The 22,819-nt window shown below is 39.0% G+C and overlaps 1 protein-coding gene across 1 annotated transcript in view; it reads right to left on the bottom strand.

Moving 5' to 3' along the window:
• Positions 1-665: 665 nt before the first annotated feature.
• The window catches only part of AP4S1 (adaptor related protein complex 4 subunit sigma 1), a 23,589-nt gene continuing 1,435 nt past the window's right edge, over positions 666-22,819 (bottom strand). Inside the window, exons 2-7 of the mRNA XM_008925001.3 lie at positions 17,623-17,760; positions 16,309-16,509; positions 14,831-14,917; positions 13,636-13,704; positions 10,544-10,555; positions 666-1,358 (exon numbers count right to left, since the gene is read on the bottom strand). Coding sequence (XP_008923249.1) covers positions 1,230-1,358; positions 10,544-10,555; positions 13,636-13,704; positions 14,831-14,917; positions 16,309-16,446 — 435 coding nt within the window. The 5' untranslated portion in view covers positions 16,447-16,509; positions 17,623-17,760 and the 3' untranslated portion in view covers positions 666-1,229. The remainder of the gene's footprint in view (positions 1,359-10,543; positions 10,556-13,635; positions 13,705-14,830; positions 14,918-16,308; positions 16,510-17,622; positions 17,761-22,819) is intronic.

Here is a 22,819-nt window from a genome sequence, read left to right as displayed (position 1 = left end):
CAATGCAGCATTGGAGGGGAATCTCCTTCCTGCCCACTCTTGTGCCTATCGTGCTTCAGTAAGAACACCTGTACACAGGTTTATAGAGCTATGTGCTCCAGACCCAATGTCATCTTGTTTTGCTGAATGTGTTATTGTGTTAAAGCCATGTGGACTATTCTCACAACACTCTTTGCTCCTTAGACCCTGGTTTCTGGGTGCAGTTTTTATGTGACCAGTATGTGCTTTCATACGTACAGCTCACACAGAATATGCTCATTCAGTGTCAAGTTATGCCTGGGGTTGGGGTGAAGGTTATGAAGAAGGAACCAGATAATTGTAGAAGGGTAAGTAGAAGTAAGCTCGGACTGCTGACTCTTCCATGACTTACAGTGTAGCATGCAGGTGTGGCTCAGCATGCTGTATGCCTGTGAATGCAAGTCAGTGTAGCTATGGCCTCCTGCTCAAGAAGGGAGATTTGATTTGGTACCTACCTGGTACTGAGAAACTTGCATATCTTATTACTCATCTTTTGTAAAAGTTTTAATCTTGATGCATGGATAGCACATACAAAAGAAAAAAAATACCAAAATGAAAAAGGTCTGTGTAGTTTATGAAGCCAACATGATAAAAGATCATTAAACTTCTGATTTGAATTATCTTTTATTAATGTTATAATATTTAAGTGCTAAATACTTCTAGTTACAACTTACACGGTATGCAGAAATACTAAATATATCTGTACTTTTCTTTTGTATCCATGACTTGCATGGCAAAGGGAAGTTAACCAGCTTTTTGATGAAGGATGAATCTACTTTAAAAGTGGTCATAGAAGTTACAGAACTGAAAATAAATTAAGTTGATGCTTAAGGGAAGGACTGAAACTCAGAATTTATATTTCTATATTTTCTGTCTTCTAGGTCTGGCACAATGCTATGTAATACCATGTTATACCTGGTTGGTAAGTTTCCATTTCTTCGTCTGCAGTCCTTTTTAAAACTGTTGACCATTCTAGAAAGATTTCTGCTGGGTCAGTAGAGCTACATCCAAATGCATCTACATGTTTAGTTGCATCTTTCCCATTAGGTACACAGATTATAGGAGAAATGGAAAATATTTTCCAACTAATCTGAGTATTGCATGAGTCAGTCTTGCAACATCAGAAAACTGCTGTCAGTACATTCTTGATGTTTTCGCCATCTTTTGTAGAATGCTGTAGTCAGTCTTGCATCTTCCTATCTTGCATCTTCCTAGCTTTCTGCCACTTTGTCAAGCACAAACAGAGGGGTGAGAATTCTGTTCCGGTTTGTTTCCACAATGCAACCATTTAGCACCATTTCATCCAAAATTATGTGCACTCTGTCCAAATTGAACATGATCTAGGAACATTTCAAGTTAAGTATATTTTGAACAACATGAAGATAATTCAGAAAAAATCTTAGGCACCTAAATCTTTAACCAAAATTTACAAAGATAGATGTTTCTTAACTTATTCTAGTTTATTTGGCTGTTTATTTTAATAGAGCTAGGGAAACAGTTCAGTGGACACTTTTTTCTGATCACAAGGCAGTCAGAAGTTTGTAGTAGAAAAGTTGAAGCCCCAGCAGTATCCTCTCCTGGAATACAGTAGTAATACTAGTACACAGTAGTAAAAGCAAACTAAACTAAACTTAGATATAGGTGGTTAATTTTACTGTCTGTCTGAGTACCATGTATCGTTTGGATATAAAATGTTATTCATGGATAACAGCCTTGAATGTGAAGATGCAAATATTCTGCATTCTTCCTAGAAAAGTAGTTGCCAAATTCTTAAAAATTGGATTCTGAAATTTTCCTTACCCTAAGTTACTTAATACTATTTGATCTGCTTGGAAATAGCTTAAGAGGAATATGCTGATACGTAAAGTTGAGTCATTGATCTAACAATAAATCTGATAAAGAAGAGCAAAAGTAAATAAATGGTTCATATTTTAAATACTTTCTAAAATATATTTATTATCTCTAATATTCACCTATAAGAAAATAATCTGAAGCAATATGTATTTGTTCAGTTTGCTTCAGTACATCACAGTTGTGATATATGAAATTTGCCCATAACCATGTCTGTCTTTCCTTAACATTATCTAACAGCATCTGTCTCAAAACCCCGATGACAGGCCCCACTCGGGTATTAAGTGGTGGGCATTCGTGATCCATGACTGCATTCATGCAGACACGAGTGCTGGGTGCATCCACTGAACAACTGCAAAGGGTTACGGAGTGAAAAAAGACTCGTATGTTGCCATTTATCACCAGAACCCGAAATGGAAACGGGCACAGCAAACCAGCCTGCTGGGTGCATCTGTTGTGCCTCACTGACATACACATACATATACAGAGGTATGAATAACGCTTCATCTGCCTTGCTTGCCACCTGTTGCTGCTTTTTAAATGTGTTCTCTGCTGTGCTCAGCAGATCCACTTTGCCTTCATTTTGTGCCTTGTAATTCTTGGATGTGTCTGGAGGACTACTGCAGTAGAACCAGCAAGACACTGTACAGTAATTTCTAAATGCATCTCTCAACACTTCTTGCCCAACTTTGATATGAGTCTCTTGAGCTGCTTCTCTGCCCATCATGCTATTTTTGACACTAAGGATTGAACACAGGAAGACAGCCTGGTGTTGCTCTAGTCCTTGTATTTATATTAGTGGACTTCCCTGCTACTCATTGGAGCTGCAAGAGCCAGGTTTTTGAAGGCATCAACATTTTCCTCTGCCTAGTGTGATATAATTGTCTAATTTTTTGAATATGACTCAGGCATTGAAGGGGATCTAGTGGATCTGACTTTGGCAGTCAGCTGTACTGCCCTACCAAAGAGCAGGAACAGTGGGAGTATTGTGAACTGCGTATGACAACAGCTGAGGAGCCACATATTTGTATATATTTGTTCCTCCTAGGTGGTAAGCGCAAGTGGTGGGGGTTTAAGACAACAGCTTAAACCACTGGAGCTGCAATGGCATAAGCTCATGCAAGGGAACAGTCTTGGGCTGAAGTCAAGAAATGGATTTGTTAGGTAACATTGAACATCGAACATCTCCATGCCTTGTTTTTTAGCACCTGACTTTGAGAAGGGAATTCCTTAACCTGAGTTAGGTGCCTTATTTTTCTCACAATGAGTGGTGACTGCCAGACCCATTAAACCAAGGTACAGGTTCTAGAGAACCAGGGCTGAAGCCTGTACTTGGGAATGCAGAGAGGGAGTTTTCCATGATCCTTTCTCTTGGATGCAGAAACCCAAGTCATTACTTCAGGTGATGATGACTGGCTTGATCTCTTTTTAAATGTCAGTAGAGATGCTGCCTGCCTGAAACCTACAGAGGACAGAGGCTGAGTCTGTCCTCAGCTTGGGAATTCCAAACCCACCTTTTCTGTGTGTGCAGGCTTAGCTGAGTTGGTAGCAGCTGTACTAGCTTCCCTATGCTTAAGGTTCTGCTGTCTGTAAAAGTTCATAAGTATGACAGTCTGGCCTGGCAATGAGAGAAGCTGAAGATTTTGTTCCTGTCTTGGTGATTGTTTCTGCTGCATACACTAAAGCAAGAAGAGGGGCACAGAGTATCTCAGCCTTGTGTGTGACCACCCTTCTAAGAGCTGAAAAGGAGAATCTGAACCTGTTCAGGCAGAATGGTCAAACTGATGAGACCACAGCTAGCAGGCTGTCACCTTCCTCTGCCATTTCAAATTGCCATGAATGCTCTGAGCTCAGTGCTACCGTGTATTTGTGCAGAAGGGGAAGCAATTGTATTGCTGCTCCAGCAGAAGTGTTCTGCTTGACCAAGTGCACAGCATGTGTGGGTATGTGCAAGAGCAGGATTCAGGCCCCCAAATAGCTTTTCTACTAGTTACCGTTACGTGACAAACTATAGTTGTCAACAAGATCTTGAGTATGCCCATGGTTCATCAGATAGCTTCTAAGTTGCTGGCCTAACCTTAACCACCTAAGTTATTTCTAAGTTGTATTTTAAATATCAGGCTTCTTCCTGAGCCTGACCATAGGCCTGAATTCCTTCTAAAAATCAGACTCGTGCTGTCAGTACTGAGGAACAGTGCTATCCTTACAACTGTCACCGTTTCTGTGGTGCCAGAGGCAAAGGTGGTAGCTTTACTTTGCTTGGCAGATTAAAGACTGAAGACAAACTTAATCTGAGAAGTTACGATTTCCTTATTCCAGTAATGTGAGAATTTTTAGGAAGACAGCTGTTCTGCTGCTTTGTGCTCACCTCTGGCACTGCTCTGCATTGGGCTAGAGGATCTGTTAAGGAAGTTAGACAACATTCCATTCATGTTTCAACAAGTGATAAAGCCAACTCCTCCTGGCTTTTAATTTTTACACTCTACCACTGATTCACAGTGCCCCAGTTCCCATGGCAGAGTCCAGACCTTCCTCTTCCTTTGACAGTTCCAAGGATCTAAAAACCAGACGAGTGGACCAACCAGGATCAATGATGAGGCAGCAATCTGCCACTCCCATCTTATTTTTCTGCATCATGTCTAAGAAAACATTTAAATCACACTTAGCACTGCTTTTTCCCCTGATGTATTTCTGGAAGAGCCAATACTATATCAAAGGAAAACACACCAGTAAGAATCTTGCAGCTGTTCCACTCAAACCCAATGTGGTTCAGTAGATGTCAATTCCCCTCCAGGGCCATTCCAGGTTATTTCCAGATGGGGCTATTCCACTGCAGAAATGTGGTATGATTTCTTTCCCTCTGTGATCTGGTCAGCTCACAGTCATCATTCCAGAACCAGTAATTTCATCTGCAGTTTGAATGGGGATACTAATTCCATTCTGGAAAGATCTATCAACTTGATTTTGGAAGGTCCCAAAGCATTCTTCACCATCTACCCTCAGCCTAACATCCCAGTTTCCTTCCTCAGTTCTCTTCCCACCTCCCTTCATCACACTGTTCTTGGCAAACTGTTGGATTGTACAGGGAGCAACCTTGGCTCTTTTCCGCTTCCTGTAAGTGTCACCTATGCTCTATGGTTACATCTTGCCATACACACACAACTCAGCCATCCACATCTGAATGCTCTGCCCAGGGAGAGAGAGATACAGATCTCTGATCTTCAGCAAGGCTTGTCCTTCCCACCTGTCACTTGTTTGGCAAGTGACCCCAAATGTCAGGGTTTAAAGCCCTGAAGTCATAGATCCACACCCAGCTAAGAGCAGCAAAGCAAACCAGTTTCAGCAGCTGGCAACAGGGAAAAGCTGTATTCAGTGTGTGCACTGCCGTGTGCTCCACCCAGAGCTGTCATTTAAGGTCCTGCTTCCAGTAGGAATCCTGGCTACCCACAAAAGAGGATTAAGGGACTTTCACTAGATCCATGTAGAGGTTAACAGGAGTTTTTAAACAAGTATGCAGAAGAAAATACGTGTTAATCCCTGCATGTCAGCCTGGGCAAAGGTGAGCCCTCCCTGGCTCTGTCTTACAGATTTCTGGCAACGCTGCCATGGCTGTGTAACAAACAGCGGAAGTAAATGGTATCTACACAACTGGCATTTTACATGTAATGCTCGCTTTTGGCAACTTTAAGAACTGCCCTTCTTAAAGACATTAATGGTACTTTCTACTATCACAAAGTATTTTGTCTCCTTCCCCAAAATATTATATAGACAGTTGAGCAGGGGAGAGAGGAAGGAAAGGGAGAAAGGAAAAAAAGCACATTTAGGACTTGGATGTGATAAATAACTTCTTCATACAGAGGCATTTTAAGAGCTCTCAGGATTTTCCAGGCAAGTAATTAAGGGTGTGCCCAGGCTTAACAGATGATGAAGCGCAGCCAACACCTTGTGATCATGGAACACACCCAGGAGCACAAACAAGGGCTTTGTAGATTACAGCACAGGTATGTATGGGGCAGATGGTTTGCTACTGAATATACAGCACTACAAAACCATGATTTCTATCCTGGACACTCATCTTCAATGAGCAATTAGTTGGAGTTGCTTCTTTATTTAATCTACAGTCACATATTCTGATTTAACTTTGCTAACCTTCACTTTCAGTGACTTTTAGCCTATTTAATGGCAGGCACATTAAACACACTGAAACCTGAAATACTTTCTGTTTCTTCCTCAAATGGCTAAGCTGATATTAAATAGGTGACAAAGGTGCCTTCAAGTTCTGTGAAATTCTAGAATAACTAAGCTAATTTTAAGCTAATCCTTATAAGTTTCCATTTCATCCAATTATGTTACAGAGAATAGCCACTATCACTTTTAAAATAAACTTCCTGTGGATCTGTACAAACTGCATAGCATCCTTATAAATTCTCAGAATAAATTCATCATTGAGTTTTCTCACTCCTTAAATACACTGTATTCTCAGTGTTATCCCGCAGGGGACTGAAGAATAAAATTGATTCACATGAAAGCATTCCCTATACCAAAGTTTCTTATCTATCCTAGGAGGAGCAGCAGCAGCTAGTTGCAGTGGAATGTAATGGCTTTTTTGGATCAAGACAACATTCCTCAAATGCTTTGTCCTAGAGCACCCTCCCCCCACTTCTCACCAGGGGAACATAAGTATCTGTTTCTTCTTTAAGTTAATAACGTGACTCCAAGTAAACTTTGCTTCACCAGTTCAAGCAATAGAAAACTCACCTTTTGTAATTTTAAAAATAGTCATACTTACTAGCATTTTGTTCTCTATAAAGCTGCTGTGGTAACACGTTCATTTTTATAGTCTCTTTTGTCATCATCATAGCAAGAACGTAGTTCCTACACCATCCAAGCTGGAGTTTTAGAGCTACAAAAAAACTCCACCCACTTATTTTATACACAAAGTGAGGCTTATCCAGTGCTATTAACACATTAGGACACAACACCCCTAGGACAATTTCAGTACTTGTTCACTCAACTGGCCCAACAACACTACTTATCGATATTTTAAAACCAATTTGAACAACTTTAGAAATGTTATGCTATTCCAGCATAGGTACTCTTAAGTGTGCAACAGACTTTCAAAATGAAAGTGAACGTCATATAATGGCTAAATGGTTCACAAATTCACACATGAAACCATCTGTAAAAAACTGGCTATTCTAAAGTACTTAGCTGGACAGTAGCTAATCAGTGTTCATTTTTGCAGTATACATGAGATAACTTCACAGTTGTTCATGCATTGTTAAGCATCACACATGCCTATGTCATACATATCAATGTGATGTATGAATCCTGTTGGGCAGGATTCAGATTGGACCCACTCCCTGCCTTATGCTCAAGGCGTCCTTCCTGACAGCTGACTCCAGACTCAGGCCATGATCCAACCTACGCTGTGGGTGCCCTGGGTGAATTCAGGGGTGTGGACATAAATGAAAGCTGTAGTCCTGCCTCAGCTGGAGCTGCATTGCCAGGAACAGTGGGGTAATGCCCTATGTCTGGGAAGCTGAAAGAATCAGTGCATGTGCTGCAGGCTTCGTATGGGCTCCAGGGACATCTCAAAATTGTCTCAGTCTTTAGATTTGATTTCATGTAATTTCCTACTATTTTTTTCATGTTAGTAAACACTACTGGCTCTATAGAATAGCCACTACCACTTTTAAAATAAACTTCCTATGGATCTGTACACAAAAATAATAGCACAGAGTCAGGAAATTGTGATAGTCTCCTGCCGGGTAGTCTGTAAACAAAGATTTTGTAAATGCTACTGGGCTTTCACTGTTGCAAACATTCAGACACAGTACTTTCTCCATCAGCTGTTTTGTATCCAAGCTAACTGTACTGAATATAGGAGGTCGTGTGAGACCATTGGCAAAGGCAATGGTTTAATCCCAGGTGGGGATATTACCTTATATGTTATGAAAGGCGGATTGATGAATTATTGCTTGCACTGCAATAACAGCTAAGACACTTGCCCAGACTCTGTATTGTTTTTCTGGGTCTGCTATTCAAGCTGTTGTCAAAAATACAGTCCTGAACAACCCAATTCTTCACAGTTACACCTCAGCTTTACATTTAATACTGAGGGCATCTCACTTCATTTCAAATATTTTAGGTATCCTTTCAACTTATGAAAAGCTCTTCTTCCTAAATGGGAAAATTACTTTGTACATATAGAGAAGTAAAATGTTTCATTTTAAAATTGTTCCTGAAATGTGTCTCATAGAAAAGTGCACCTCTAAATGGTAAAATTACATACGTCATCCATATGTCATCCATATGAAGGAGAGAAATATCAGATATGAGTTTTTCCAGTATTTTTTCCACTGTGATCAAGTAAGTTACTAATGCACACTCCTGTTTTCCAAATATTTATATTTACACCATCGTGCAGATGAGACCCTTAGATAAATTTCTATGGAAATCATTCACACCTCGTATTGCACCCATTGCAAACATTAGTGTTGGCATATAATGCAACAACTTCTCCAAAAAGTGCAGACTAAGGACAGGATGCCATCCAGAGGGACCTGGACAAGCTGAAGAAGTTGGCCCCACCTGGAGTACAGTGTACAGTTCTGGGGTTCCCAGCACAGAAAGGATGTAGACCTGTTGGAGCAAGTCCAGAGCAGGGCCACCAAGATGATCAGAGGGATGGAGCACCTCTCCCTATGAGGAAAGGCTGAGAGAATTGGGATTGTTCAGCCTGGAAAAGAGATGGTTTAGGGATTGACCTAACTGGGGCCTTCCACCACCTGAAGGGAACATTTAAGAAAGATGGAGAGGAACTTTTTAGAGGAGCATGTGGTGATAGGACAAGGGGGAATGGCTTCAAACTGAAAGAGAGTAGGTTTGGGTTAGATATTATGAAGAAATTCTTTACTGTGAGAGTGGTGAGGCACTGGCACAAGTTGTCCAGACAAGCTGTGGATGCCCCATCACTGGGAGTGTTCAAGGCAAAGTTGGATGGGGCTCTGAGCAACCTGGTCTAGTGAAAGGTGTTCCTTCCCACGGCAAGGGAGTTGACACTACATGATCTTGAAGGTCCCTTCCAACCCAAACCATTCTATAATTCCATGATATTCAGCAGCCAATTGAACGGGCTGCTGATGGGAGCTCTAGCTCTAAGCATAGAACTACAGGAAATTCTTCTTGGTAGGAAATCAATGGCCAGAGGCAAACAGAATTTAGAATCATCAGTACACCAAACAATCTAAGATAATTAGACACTTGCAGACTTAAATACACCATATGGAAACAGGGGATTCTTTTTATGTGTAATTACCGAATAGATCAGATTAGTCTCTAATTCAGCAAAGCTCATATACAAGTACACATAGTTCTAATCCTAAACTATAATATCTGAATACAAAAAATCTAGTTTTACAGTCACTCAGAGACCTTAAGAGTCCCTTCATGCTGAAATGTCATTATTGCTCTTTTATAATATCAGTGAATTTAAGTTTTTTATACTAATACCACAGCATTTCGTAAATTTCAGGAAGGAAATACACACAGTATATATATATATATGTATATATATATATATATATAAGGTCAGTAAATGAGACAGTTCCAGCAAGTAGCAAGCATTAAAATATTCACAAAAGTGAAATTAATTATTTCCTGTTGGTTTGTTTTTTCCCTTTTTAGTAAAGAAGGAAGAATAATTCCAAGAAAAATGACAGAATTTTCCCATGTTCTTAATAAGTTGTAATTCTTAAATAAAATAAATAAATGAAATTACATGACAGTACTTCATTCCAGGATGGCAACTGTATTTCAGATGTATAATTGAAACTCTTTGTACCAGATCTGCATTTAACCAACAACAAACATAAGTGTAAGAATTGCTAAAGTAGAGTGAGCAGGCACTGGGATTGGAAGAACTGATAATGAAGACTGTTTGTGATACATTCTCCTGGTTTAATTTTCTTCCAACCCAGTATTGTGTTTTATTTATTTGATATTTGTGTTTAATTGTTCAAAACTGTATTTTAGTATTTGTTTGTATTTGGGTTTAGTTTTAAATCATATTTTAATTAATCATACACATGAAAATACAGCTTTGTAAGCGGAGGGGTGGAAAAAGAAAACAGTAACTGTGGCAATGCCTAGTTTCCTAAATTTCCTCCTCTCAGGTCTTTCTCTGTTCATAGATACAGAAAGTAAAACTCAACTCTTGCTTTCATGAAGCAAAATCAAAGTGCAAACATAATCTTACAATGATGCTACTGCTATTTGGCTCAAGACACAGCTGTAACATTCAGTTATTATTGCAGGCATTTCAATATCTATTTTATTGTAAACTTAAAGAAAAAAAGTGAAACCCTGAAGTAATAATTAGTTAAGTCTGAAAGTTCCCCTATGAATATAACTTTTCATGTACTTAGTTCTCCCTGTCTTACTTTAAATGGAACCAGGCTTATCTTTAATGATAGGGGATTTAAATAGGTGACATTGTGAACATCAGTCATGCTTTCAGAAGGGTGCCAAAATGGTGCTACTTACTCTAAATGCAAAATTGGTTAAACCTCTGCATTGTCTTGATTGGCAGTTAGTGCTATGAAGACAGTATGAACTGGATCATACAGCAAAAAGAGACAGACAAACGGATTTCTGATACTGAAAAGGATACATCTAATTCACTCTGCAAGGGAAAGAGATAGACAGTCATTAGTTACAGTTGGATCTCTCATCTCAGATTAAATGATCTCTTATCTTGTAATCATTAAACATTACACATCCCTTTAAAGGATGAAGAAAGTCTTCAAAATAACTATAGAAAATTTTAGGGCGATTCAGATTTCTGGTCTGGACTGGACAATTACATGCTCTTTCCTGCAACACTGCTTTGCCTTACATATGTTACCTGCCTGTGTAATCAAAGCTAATGTTTTACTTAGAAAAAACCACTGAGGTCACCCACAAGTAACAATTTGAATATATGCAGTGCCATCTGAGTGCGTGGGTGGAAAACTAGCAGCTCTAATCATGGCAGCTCCTGCCCTATATTCTGTCTTCCTCTTTCTGCAAAACCCAGGATGTTAATGCCAAGTTCACACAGTTAAAAATGTTGCTGCAGATCATTTCAACAGCAAAATCTAGACATTGTATATACCCATGGCTGGGGTAGTAGTGGCTACATATATTAGGAAAGGGAAGGCAACTCCAAGCTTTGGACACTTAGCACTAAGTATTCTCCAGCCCTGGCAACACAGTTCTTCATAGTCATCATTTCCCTTCTGTTTTTGCCCTGGATTTACCCCAAGTAGTATTACTCATTTAACCAAAATGTCTGAGTTAGAAGCCCTTGTGGTCTCTCTGCAGTCCCCAGAAGAGATGCGGATCTTCAACAGTCGGCAGGCTTGAGGCATGACTCACTTTCTCGAGATACTCATAGGTCTCCACGGCCAGTAACGGGAGCCTAGCATGACCAAACTGCTAACTTAGGTGCCTCAGTTAAATGTCTAAACTTAGAAACAATTAATCACAACCTTAGCAGTTAATATTTTGCACAGTTGGGTGGAGGTTCCCCAGTCTCTGCTAAAAGAGGGAATCTTTATCTGCTACCAAGGGAATTCAGTTTGCTAACATGGTTTTCATTCATGGTCTAACCCTGGTTTTAAAGCAGAGTAATACTGGTAACGTTTTATTGGTAAAACTGATATTACTTCTGTGGTCTAAAGATGCTCTAAACTGGACTAGTTCTGTTCTACAGGCCTCTGCTGCATGACTGTGCCATTCTTCAATTAGAAGTCTTTAATGCATCACAAAAATTGTATTTTAAAAGCCTGATCAGTTTAAGTTTCCTGAGCATTAAAACGCAATTGAAGACATTGGAATTCTGAACAATATGCAGAGCTTTCTGTGGGTAGCCATATAAAAGTGAAGGGGACTCAGAATTACATCTCACAAATTTGAAAGCTTTCCCCCTAATTCCATTAATGTTTGTTCTCATATCTGAATTCAAGCTCTTTAAAATCCATTAGATAAAAATAGAGTATGTGAGAGTGTTTAAAGCTCACAAACCTAAAAATAATAGATGACAAAATGTCCTTCTAGAGCAGGACAGATGTTCGTTCCTTTCCCAGAGTTCTGTCCCTGTTGTCACCATCATAATTTGGGATTCTGCTAAAATTCTGCAAATCCTAAATTAATCCGTAATAGTACAGATTTATACTTTCTTGCTCTGTGATTACTGCCAGTAACCCCAGCTAGAATTATAGCTCTCATCTTCAGTGCTCTGTCATTTATCATGTTATATGCTACTAAAAATAGAACCACTGAATGGCATGAGATTTCCTTAACCAGTCCCCTTTTAGGTTCCTCTAGTCTCAAACATGATACGCTACAGAAAATATAAAAAACTCCTGTGGTATGATGAACTAGCAAATTTCTAACAACTATCAGTGGTTGGGTTATATGTGTGGTCAAGGAATTATATATACTACATTTATATGTATAATAACTACATCTATTTTCGTTCTGCTTTAATTGAAGAAATAAAACTTGAGAAGTGGTTGGCAACTATTAGCTCAATTAGACAAATAAGATGTGACTAAATTTTTTGTGCATTCCTGTCCTGCGAGGATCAAATTCCATTCCTGGTTATCACTGCTTGGGTTGGGACTGCAATCAGCAATTTTAAGAGAGAGATTCTGAACTCAGTGCAGTCAGAAAGTGATACACTTAGTACCAGCAGTTTCAGTGGGCTGGTGCGGCATCAGTTGACATAACAGCCTAAAACATTTCCCAGGCATCTAAATCGTGAAGGGTGCAGATGACTTTTTCAAGCATGTCCTTGAATTCACAGAGGGACCTCTGCCATGCCCACTGTGGTACTAGGACTAGGAAACCAGTTACAGACCCTGCATACTGATCTCTTGATTGTACAGTCACCAGTGTAATACCCTCAAGTACATGGACTACAGAGGAAACCACGCAGTCCTCTTTTCTGAGAGGGATATCCAAGACATTTCAGTATAGGTTAATTGAAATTTTTTTGTAATAAGGCTATTAAAAGCCGTATATTAAATAGCACATGTTCTAACCAGGATTATAATGCTGTATTTTGAAACTTTGTAAAAATGAGCAAGCAAACAAATCTCCCACCAAAAGGAACTGTCATTTTAACTGGAGCCATGTCTGATGTTGAATCCTTAACAAAATTACTATCTCTATAATAGCTGTTTTATCAGATATCCACTGTTGCATGACAACAATATGGAGACTACAAGTACAGACTGGTTTTTGGGTTTCTTTCGCTCCATCCCTCTGATCTTGTTCAGGGAGATGAGTTCCCTGCCTAATGTTTACACCATCTTAATCATAAATGAAGTTCATTTGGGGAATGTAATGCTAAGAACTGCATAAAAGAACTGCAAAGAAAAACCTCTTTATTTCTTTAAAACATATAAAATGCCCATGGCTAAAATAAGAATACATGACCCAAAGAAACTTTGTAGCACATACAAACATGCTTTTCTAACAGAAGTATTTCTGGTGTTCCTTGTCTGATGATTTATAACCTACGTATACTTTTACTTCCCTGAAAAATCAATTCATCCTGCTTTCTTCCCCCCTCCTGTGATAATATTTATACTAAAGTACTCAAAATTCTAAATTAATGTTAAATAATTATTTTCTCCTTTGATTTATTCCCTGAAATGACACATTCACTAAAGCTTTGAAAGAGAAAAATGTTTCATAATAGATTCAGTGTCTCACCACTCTGCTGAAGTACTTGTCCAAAACTTCCACAAAATTATGAATTAGTTCATATACTGCCATCTCATTCTGAAATTAAAAACAACTGAATATTAAATGAATATCTAGAAAATGTAATAGCATTCTTTGTGTTAATTCAGTTCCTGGTGAGTGAAAAGCAACTCGATAACATAAGACAACCTGCACTAAAGTGCAGAAGCTCAGGCCACCACAGCAGGAGGCAATGAATGTCATTACCCAGCAGAGGTGCCAAGAGCTGGGCAGTGCTTGGGGCAGAAGTTTCAGGCAGGCCACCCAAGGAAGCACTGCAGTACCCAGTGGGTCTGTCTCTCCCAGGATGCTGCTGTTCCACTGCATCCTTTGTTCCACCATTGCCCAGGTCAGATATATGGACAGAAACACCTAACTAGGTTATGCTGAAGTCGCACCAGCCAGCTGGAGCACAGAGCTAGGCTATGCTGGGCGATTTCTGTAGCAAAGCCAAATTAATTTGCCCCAAATTGCATGCCATTATAACCCTGACTTGAAGACACTGTGGTAATCAGTGCTACTTTCCACACCACCCTGTTAAGGTCTCTAATAGTAAACTTTGAATTAATTTCTGGGAACCGGGAATCAGTGTAAACACTCAAGCCTCACAGGCACAACCTGAACAAATGAAATAACAGTACTTGTCAACTTTCAGATATCTTTCTTTTTTTCCCTTTTAAAAAAAGAAAATAAATTGTCATCTTTCTAGCTGAACAGTATGGGAATTTGTTCTTTGGCCAAGGAGGTTAAAAACAGTGGGGAATCACCACAGATGAGACAACTGATTTGGCTGTAATGCTAACAATTGTTGAGAAACTCCACCCCACATAAATTTGTGTTTAATCAAACATAAATTTGGAAAACAGAATCAATACAAGGCTCAGGAAGACTACCTCATGATAATAGTTAAGTCTACTGCTAAAGACTGAAGTCAAATGTACTTCATTTGCTTTTATACCTCTTTATTTCACAGAAATAAAAATGTGGGAGCATTTTTGTTTGTTTGGAGTGGTTTGGTTTTTGTTGGTTTTTTTTTTTTTTCCCACAATGACTCCTTGAAATTCTCTAATTGCTATTGAAAAATTCTGTACTGGAAGAAGACTTGAGCTCTTGCCTGTGAGAATCACTATAAGCTTTCATTGCAAGAGGGTATATAATTTCTTACCTCTGTCTGGTCGATGCCAACAACTACGAAAAGGGCTGCATACTGTCGGTACACCAGCTTAAAGTCCTTATACTCAATGAAAGAGCACTAGGCAGAAGCAAAACAAGTCAACTATAGCAGCTGTCCTTTAAGCAAACAATAGCATAAAGCTCAGTGCTCAAAGAGACTAAGCTTTCAGGTTTGTAAGACCCACAAAGAACAATGGATTTCCCAAGATCTAGCAAACGATTTTGACTTGAAAGAAATTTAGTAGGATAACTATTACACAATACTTTTCATCTACTGGCAGAAAACATGCCACCACTTTTTAAATGGAAAAAACTGGAACATACAGAACTGAAGAGACTTGTTATAAGGCACCCAATATTCCCCTAACTTTTCATTTGCAAGCCCTTCCAAAAAGAGCCCTGAAGGTAATTTTTCTATTTTAAAAATTATCAATATTCTAAAGTAAAAATTAAGAATGTTAGACTTTCAGATTCAGGGGGGATTGCCCTGTGTTTCCCAGCAGGCCGGGAGCCAGGAGATGGCGCCATTCCACGCCGCTTTAGGACGCGCCGCCGCCTTTTCTTTCGCTGTCATTTCGCTCGGCCCCCGAAATGGCAGCGGCAGCGCCGTCAGCTCCTGCGCTGGAGCCTGGGGTAGGAAATGCCCTCGCAAGAGCAGTCTGAGAAGGTTAACTTCTTTAGCCACTGTCAAGTCTGCAGACTAAGGTACTTTATAAGAACTGCTGTTTTTTCTGAGGTTTGCTAGAGTGTAGTATGTGAGGACCACTGCGCAAGAACACACATAATTAATTAAAAATAAAGAAGCTGACTTCAGAACACAAACCAAAAAACCCCATTCACAGTCCAAGTCACATATTTTCCCTCTAATTCAAGTCAATGTGCAAAAATTTGGTGCTTTTAAAGTGAGCCATGAAAATCTCAATTTTCATCTAAGAAATTTCACAACTTCTGAGTTTTCTGACTTTCTTGCAGAAAGTGTGAACACTTTTTTTGAATAAAAAAGTCTAATACTGAGGCCTAAAAATTTGTGTTTCCAAATGCTCCTGTGCTTTAGGTAGTGTTTTCATAATTTGTAATCCTCTATCCAAAAATCTTTATTTAAACTTGGAGCTGTCAGTATTCTCCCTACTACATTCTGGCAAAGCAGCAGTAATATCTCTCTATCCATCTCTAAATAAATAGTAAAAGGATAAAATGAGTTTTTTCTGGACTTCTGAGTTTCTGCAAACAAACAAGAGGAACCTTCACAGTAGTGATACACAAAACTCTAACATCTCTTTAAGCCTCAGAAAAACATATTTATTCCATGCAGAATAACAGTCCAACTGACTAAACCCAAAATCCAGAAACTCAGTCTTTTTCTTCACGGGTACAAAAGAAATAATGACCTGCAATGGAAATGGATAGGTTTTCAGAATTATCGACATGAAAGATGTGAGATGTGGATAAAATAAAAACTGCAAAACTTACCTGATCCTTTGAACGGGAGAGACAGTTTTTGATCACTTCAGCTTCCAGCATTGTCCGTTTATTAATTTCTACATGCTCATAATACCTAGACAGTCTTGTTTGACCTTGCTTGTTAACCATAAGAAAAAATTTTATCATTTCTTTTTTGTTGATTTCAGTGGTAGATTTGAATATTGAGTGCAGGAATCAAGAAAAGTATTTCTGTTGGGAGGAGGGGAAAAAAAGACTAGTAATACATAGGAGTAAAGACTTCCTAAAAGCTAGTCAGCCCAGATCTGCATATATTTATGACTGAGTTTATTGCCAAAACACAGAATATTGAAAAAAAATCTCTAATCTTTTGCATGCATCCCATGAGTAAAACTCCATTTTTCCCCCCACACAACTAATCACAAACTATCTAATAAATAACAGCTTTCACATTTTCAGGCAAATTAATTTCTCTGTGGGATTTGGGCAATTGGAGGAGTAATCAGTTACTTCTTCATAACTATAAATCTACTCACCATTTTGTTCCTGCATGCTAACTGGTTGGAAAACATTACCAGAAATTTACCCAATACCAAACCAGAAGGTTAACGAAGCTCCTAAGAGTAAAGCGGCCTCTGAACACTATTTTTCCCTTGACTTGTATTTAACAATTACATTCATACCATCGTCATATCATATTGAAGGGAGAGACAACAAAGGGAAATGCATGGGCCACAGCACATGACCATTCTTGCAGAACGAGAGACTCCCAAATATTTGGGTATCTGCAGTATCAGCACACATCTTAAGCTGGACCAGGAGCCACTGAAATCAGTTTTCTCCTGTCTAATTTCCCACACTGATGCAAAAGGTAAATTCTGCACTTAATGAAAGCTAAGTGTGGGTCTTTGATAGCTAAGGAGAAATCTGTTCATGTTAATTATTTAAAAGAGCTTAATCTCAATCTAAATAAATATTAATCCACACAACACCACTGAAATATAGTTCTAGAATATAAATATACCCCATGCAATGTACAATGAAAAAGCGTATTAAAAAGAGCACAGCACGTATCAGAATCTGCTTGCTAAACAACTGACATCTTTCATGTTTTGAAAAGCATGGAAAAAAGAATAAGCTGCAGATGTAATTTTCCTCAGTGTACTACGGTTTACTCCATATACAAAGAAGTTTAGATTTCTATATGTAGTTTCAAATGTATTTTTACTAATTTGACTTGATACTGAGAATTCATTTCTTAGTTAAGTGACATGCTTAGTCCAGGATGGATCCTCAGGACAAGAGAATCTGTTTGAAATCGTGACAGTCTCAGAGCATTCTCACCTCTGCCTGTCTCTTCAGGAATGCACTTTTGTTGAGTCACTCCAACAGAAGAGTCATGGATGCTGGTCAGTGCTGCTGCAGTGGTGCACACACCTTGTCCACTGCACCCAGGGCTTCTGAATCAGCACAAGTTGGTCTCTGAGAAAGAATAAACCAGGTAATTAAGACAAAAAAGGGCCCAGATGGAAATGTATAATGGGATCTTCACTGCTGGATGGCAGGTAGGCTGACATTTATGACTAAATGGGAGAGTACAATCTTTACTGTGTTTAATATGTGGCTCTTTTTTTTTCCCATGTTCTGTTTTGTATTGCCTCCTGAAGTTACAGTTGCAATGTCTTTGTATTTTGAAGCATAAAGGTGAAACAGTGAGTTGATGTAGTCATTTTTTAATACAAACCTTCAAAGAACTAAGGATAAGAATGAATGACTCCTTCCAGCTCTGAGTGAGGCCCTCTACCAAGGGCCAACCTCACAACAGAAGGAATCTGAAGCTTTAAAGCTACCTAAGAAAGGGCTGTGGCATGAAAGAGAAACAATCAAAGAAATGCTGCCCATTGTTTTAATCAAGCTCAGACACAGGAGAAGAAAAACTTTGTTCCTACCCAGCTGCAAAACATGTCTCTCCATGCTAAACAGATAATGACAGTGACATAGACAGCCTTTCTTTTTCCATCTTAGTTTTACACTTCATCTTTGTGTTTGGCACTGCTGAAGCATGAACAAGGTGTCTGTTTTAAACAAGTTGTTTCCAAACTATTTTAATAATTTAGTCATAAATTGGACCAAGGACCGTAAGTCCTATTTTCACAAATCAGAAAGCTGCATAAATCCACTCTAGAAGAGTAACATAAGGCTTCATTATCATCATCATCATCACGGCTAGGCTTCGCGAATGAAGATTTGAGGAGGGCTCTACCCACATTTGCTGCAAGCACACTGGTGGCTAAAGAGGCCAATGCGAGATAGACAAGATCGGTTGCAGAAGGCACAGCAGAAAGACTCCTTAGGAGGTATATTCTGCAAGGCACGATTCTTTCTGCATTGTCTTTTCTCCTCTAGAGTGATCCTGCGTGTGTTCTCAAAGGAAGCAGCGTTATAGATGGTGTGTCTCCAGACCTCTCGATTGGAGGCCAGAGTAGACCAGTTATGCTGATCAATATGGCCCAGGCTGAGATGTTGTTTCAGGGAGTCCTTGCATCTTCTCTTTGGGGCTCCTCTCTTGCACAACATAAGGCTTAACATGTCTTATATATGTGCATATTCAAGCAGGACTTGAGAACAGGAGAAGAGTAAACTATCTCAGAGCACTGACAGAGATGTAGTACTTTGAGTTACTGTTAAGCAATATATGACAGAAAAACATACAAAAATTGATACATATGATCTTATTGGAGGATTGGACCCTAATCCTAATTATTCCTTTATTAACCTAATCTTTGTACATGGTTAATCCCTTTCTGATGTTCTGACTATTGGATCTGCATGCATTCCTATGAATGGCCTGGATTGTTTTACATATGAATATACTTTAGACCAGATTATTTTTTTCTAATCCACACAAATGGTCTTACCCAGAATAGATTAAAAAAAAAAAAAGTTGTAACAGGTAGAACCACAGTAGCACTCAAATGTGTTATCTGAAAAATCGCTTGTAGAAATAAAAATGTTTGCTTGCACATTTAGGCAAAAAAAAAGAAAATTACTGAGTTTTGTTTCTAGCAAACAAAGATTATTTTTTCTCTTTTCATCTTGGCTTTCAGATACAGATAACATTTTGAAGTGAGATTTGCATATACAGAACCCACAGAATCACAGAATATTCTGAGTTGGAAGGGACCCACAAGGATCGAGTCCAAATCCTAAGTGAATGGCTCATACAGGGATCAAACCCACAACCTTGGTGTTATTAGCACTATATCAACTGAGCTAATCTCAGTTATATAAGATGCATATAACTTATATAAGATGTAAAGAAACCTGTGAAGTATAATAAACAAACAAAAGCCTATCTGTGTATGTTGATGAGTGGAGAAACTCCCATTTCTTCAAGTTCTATATATTTGAGAAGCTACCTTTTATGATCAATAATCAGTATTCCACTTACAAAGGCAGCTCCGTTTCTTCTGATACAACTCTTACGTGCTTTCCTGTGCATTCTCACGCACATGCCTGTGTGTATCAATGCACATACACATGAATTACGATGCTTTTATGAATGCAGAATCCAATGGTTCAAGGGAATTGGTGACAAGATGCAAGCCTTTCATATCTCTGCCATTATTTTGCTCATTTTAGTAATGAAAAGACATTAGTATCTGAAGGCTGTTTGTCAGAACTGAATAGGCTGTCTCATTCCAGGTCACTGGACAACTATCTGCATCACAAATGCGCTTAGGAACCGAAGACTGGAAGAGACTATTGGGATCCTGATGGACTGTCAAGTCCAACTCTCCCCATCACAGTCAACCATGCATTAGAAATTTTATTCAGAATAGCCTGTGGTATATGCTTCCTGCATATCCTGCATACCCAATCTACAAAACACCTACCAAACTCTGTCTCTGAACAAAGACTCCCTAGAAAAGAAACCCTCACAAGGTATCATTTGGGGAAGATGTAAAAAGTCTTGAAATTGCAAACTTTCCTTCAAAAGAAATTACCTTCTGGAGTAACTGAGTAGAACCCTTACAAAGTATTTCTTCTGTAAGGATAATTTGGCATGTGCACAGACGACATACAGCTTAACTACTGTGATTTAAATATGCACTATTACAGTGCGTTAGATCTCACCCTCATTAAAGTATCTCTTGCAGATAAATATCTATGAGAGAAAACTCATATGGTGATTGGCTTGTGTGACTCACACTGCTTCAGGATCTGTTTCCAGAACATGTCAGCTCTGCAGGCTGCATAACCACATAAGACACCTCAAAGTAAGCTGTCCCTGTTTGAGTCACACCCCTAAATGATGTCTTTTCAGATACTGGCTGAGACCTCTCAGAGAGACAAAGCCTGCAATACCTGTTCTGTGGATATAAAGATCTTAAGTCTCCAGTGAGGCCAACCCAGCTGATTCCCATGTAGTAATATAAAACATATTTTAAACATATTTTTAATTACTCCTCCAGTATAGACACAAGCACTCAATTTAGTTTGTCAATGATTTTGCCAATATTTATGCATACTCCGATACATAAATCATAAAAAAAGAAACACAACCTAAGTTTGAGTTGTACTTGCAGTATAGCTGTAATTCAAATTAGTCACGTGTCTCAAGCTAAAACCACTCCAGTCGATGTCTATAGATTTAGAAGCATTTTAGTTATTGTACTCTACAAACAGTTTGCAATATTCTAGAGCTCTCAGCTAGAATGTAAATAAGAGATCAAATCTCAAAAAGAAGAAATGCATGACTACATATTTACAGAACTGCTTTACCAGGAATTAAAAACAAATGTTAGATAGAACTATATGCAAATAATTTACTGCAATATCTCTAAACAAGTTGATTTTCTGGATGCACAGATCTAATGGCACTTAACGTGCGTACTAAGTGTAGAATCATAGAATATCCTGAGTCGGAAGGGACGCAAAGAGATCATCAAGTCCGGCTCCTGGCCCTGCACAGGACCATCCCCAAGAGTCACATCATGTGCCCGAGAGTATCACTGAAATGCTTCTTAAACTCTGTCAGGCTTGGTGCTGTGACCACTTCCCTGGCGAGCCTGTTCCAGTGCCCAACCACCCTCTGGGTGAAGACCTTTTCCCAATATCCAACCTAAACCTCCCCTGACACAACTTCAGGCCATTCCCTTGGGTCCTGTCACTGGTCATCACAGAGAAGAGATCAGTGCCTGCCCCTCCTCTTCCCCTCACGAGGAAGTTGCAGACTGCAATGAGGTCTCCCCTCAGTCTCCACCAGGCCGAACAAGCCAAACGACCTCATATGGCTTCCCCTCCAGGCCCTTCACCAAATGTAGAACAAGTAAAACATTAATGGAATTAAAACATTAATGAAAATCAAAAAATGGCCAAATAGTAGAGGCAAGAGGCAAAAGCAGGTGTAGCACAGGAACAAATATTTGTGATATATATGTTTATTGAGCTTCCTGGCTATAAATTTGTTGTACAAAACCATGTAGCAAATGAAGACTGCTCCCATAATCAGAACCTTTAGTCTTCCTACTTTTCTTCTGACTGTGGACAAGGCTTTAACAAAAGTCACACGTAATGTTATTTATCAGTAGAAGTAATCTTTGTATTCTAGAGCTTATTACTGTGCACATTCTTCCAAAGATGAAACAAGCATATCTATGTGGGTTTAAAATAAAACACTGTGTTGAATTTCAGGATCAGGGATTTTACAAAAGCAACCTTATTAACCTAGGGAAGTCAAAGGAGGAAGGAAAGAGTAAAAAAAGTTTTCCTTTGCTGTTGAGTTGTCAAAATGCTGGCTGAATATAGTAACGGAATTAAACTGCAGTAACTCCCACATACTCAGGAATGAGGAATGTCCCATTCAATTCGAGCTAAACAAAAGGTTACACTAGTTATGAGCTAAGTCGCAATTTTTAAGAATGATTAGGTACTGTCAGTAGACAAAAGAAGTAAGCTGAGGTGGAAGGGAGTTGGATTTAGATGGCCTAATCTATATGGAATCAGGAAGATTGTACAATGACATTTTAGTAGGAAATGATTTAATGGAGAAAAAAGGAAGGACTGGATGAACTAACTGAAACATCAACACACACCTGAGCAGAAATTAGTAAAGAAAGGAAACACCAGCACTGAGACAAGGAGTATTTTTTTTCAGTAATTAACAGAATTCCAGCTCTGTCAAGAATGGGCCATATTTAGGAAACTATCAATTTTTTTACTTAATGAGCACAGCATGTAAATACTTTGATGAGAGGCAAAACTGAAGGGCTAGCTTAAGTGGGTGACCTATGGATCAGTTCAAACAGGATGTGTCAATAATTTGTAAATACTGCATTTCAGAGTAGGATTGTGCAACTGAGGTAACTTCACCATACCCAAAATACAGCATCAAACACTGCATTGCTATCACTGGCAAAACTGAGCCAGACAAAACAGACCAGTAATTACTTGCAAAACCTTCGTCACGTGGAAAAGACTTTTGAATAACAAATATGGTGCACTCTTCCTTCCCATCCAGGGCGGAACACATTACACA

This window comes from Manacus vitellinus, unplaced genomic scaffold (assembly GCF_001715985.3).
Source record: "Manacus vitellinus isolate BGI_N305 unplaced genomic scaffold, ASM171598v3 scaffold_6_pilon, whole genome shotgun sequence".
Classification (NCBI taxonomy): Eukaryota; Metazoa; Chordata; class Aves; order Passeriformes; family Pipridae; genus Manacus; species Manacus vitellinus.
Note: the sequence above shows the minus strand (reverse complement) of the source record. Positions and strands in the feature narration are given on the sequence as shown.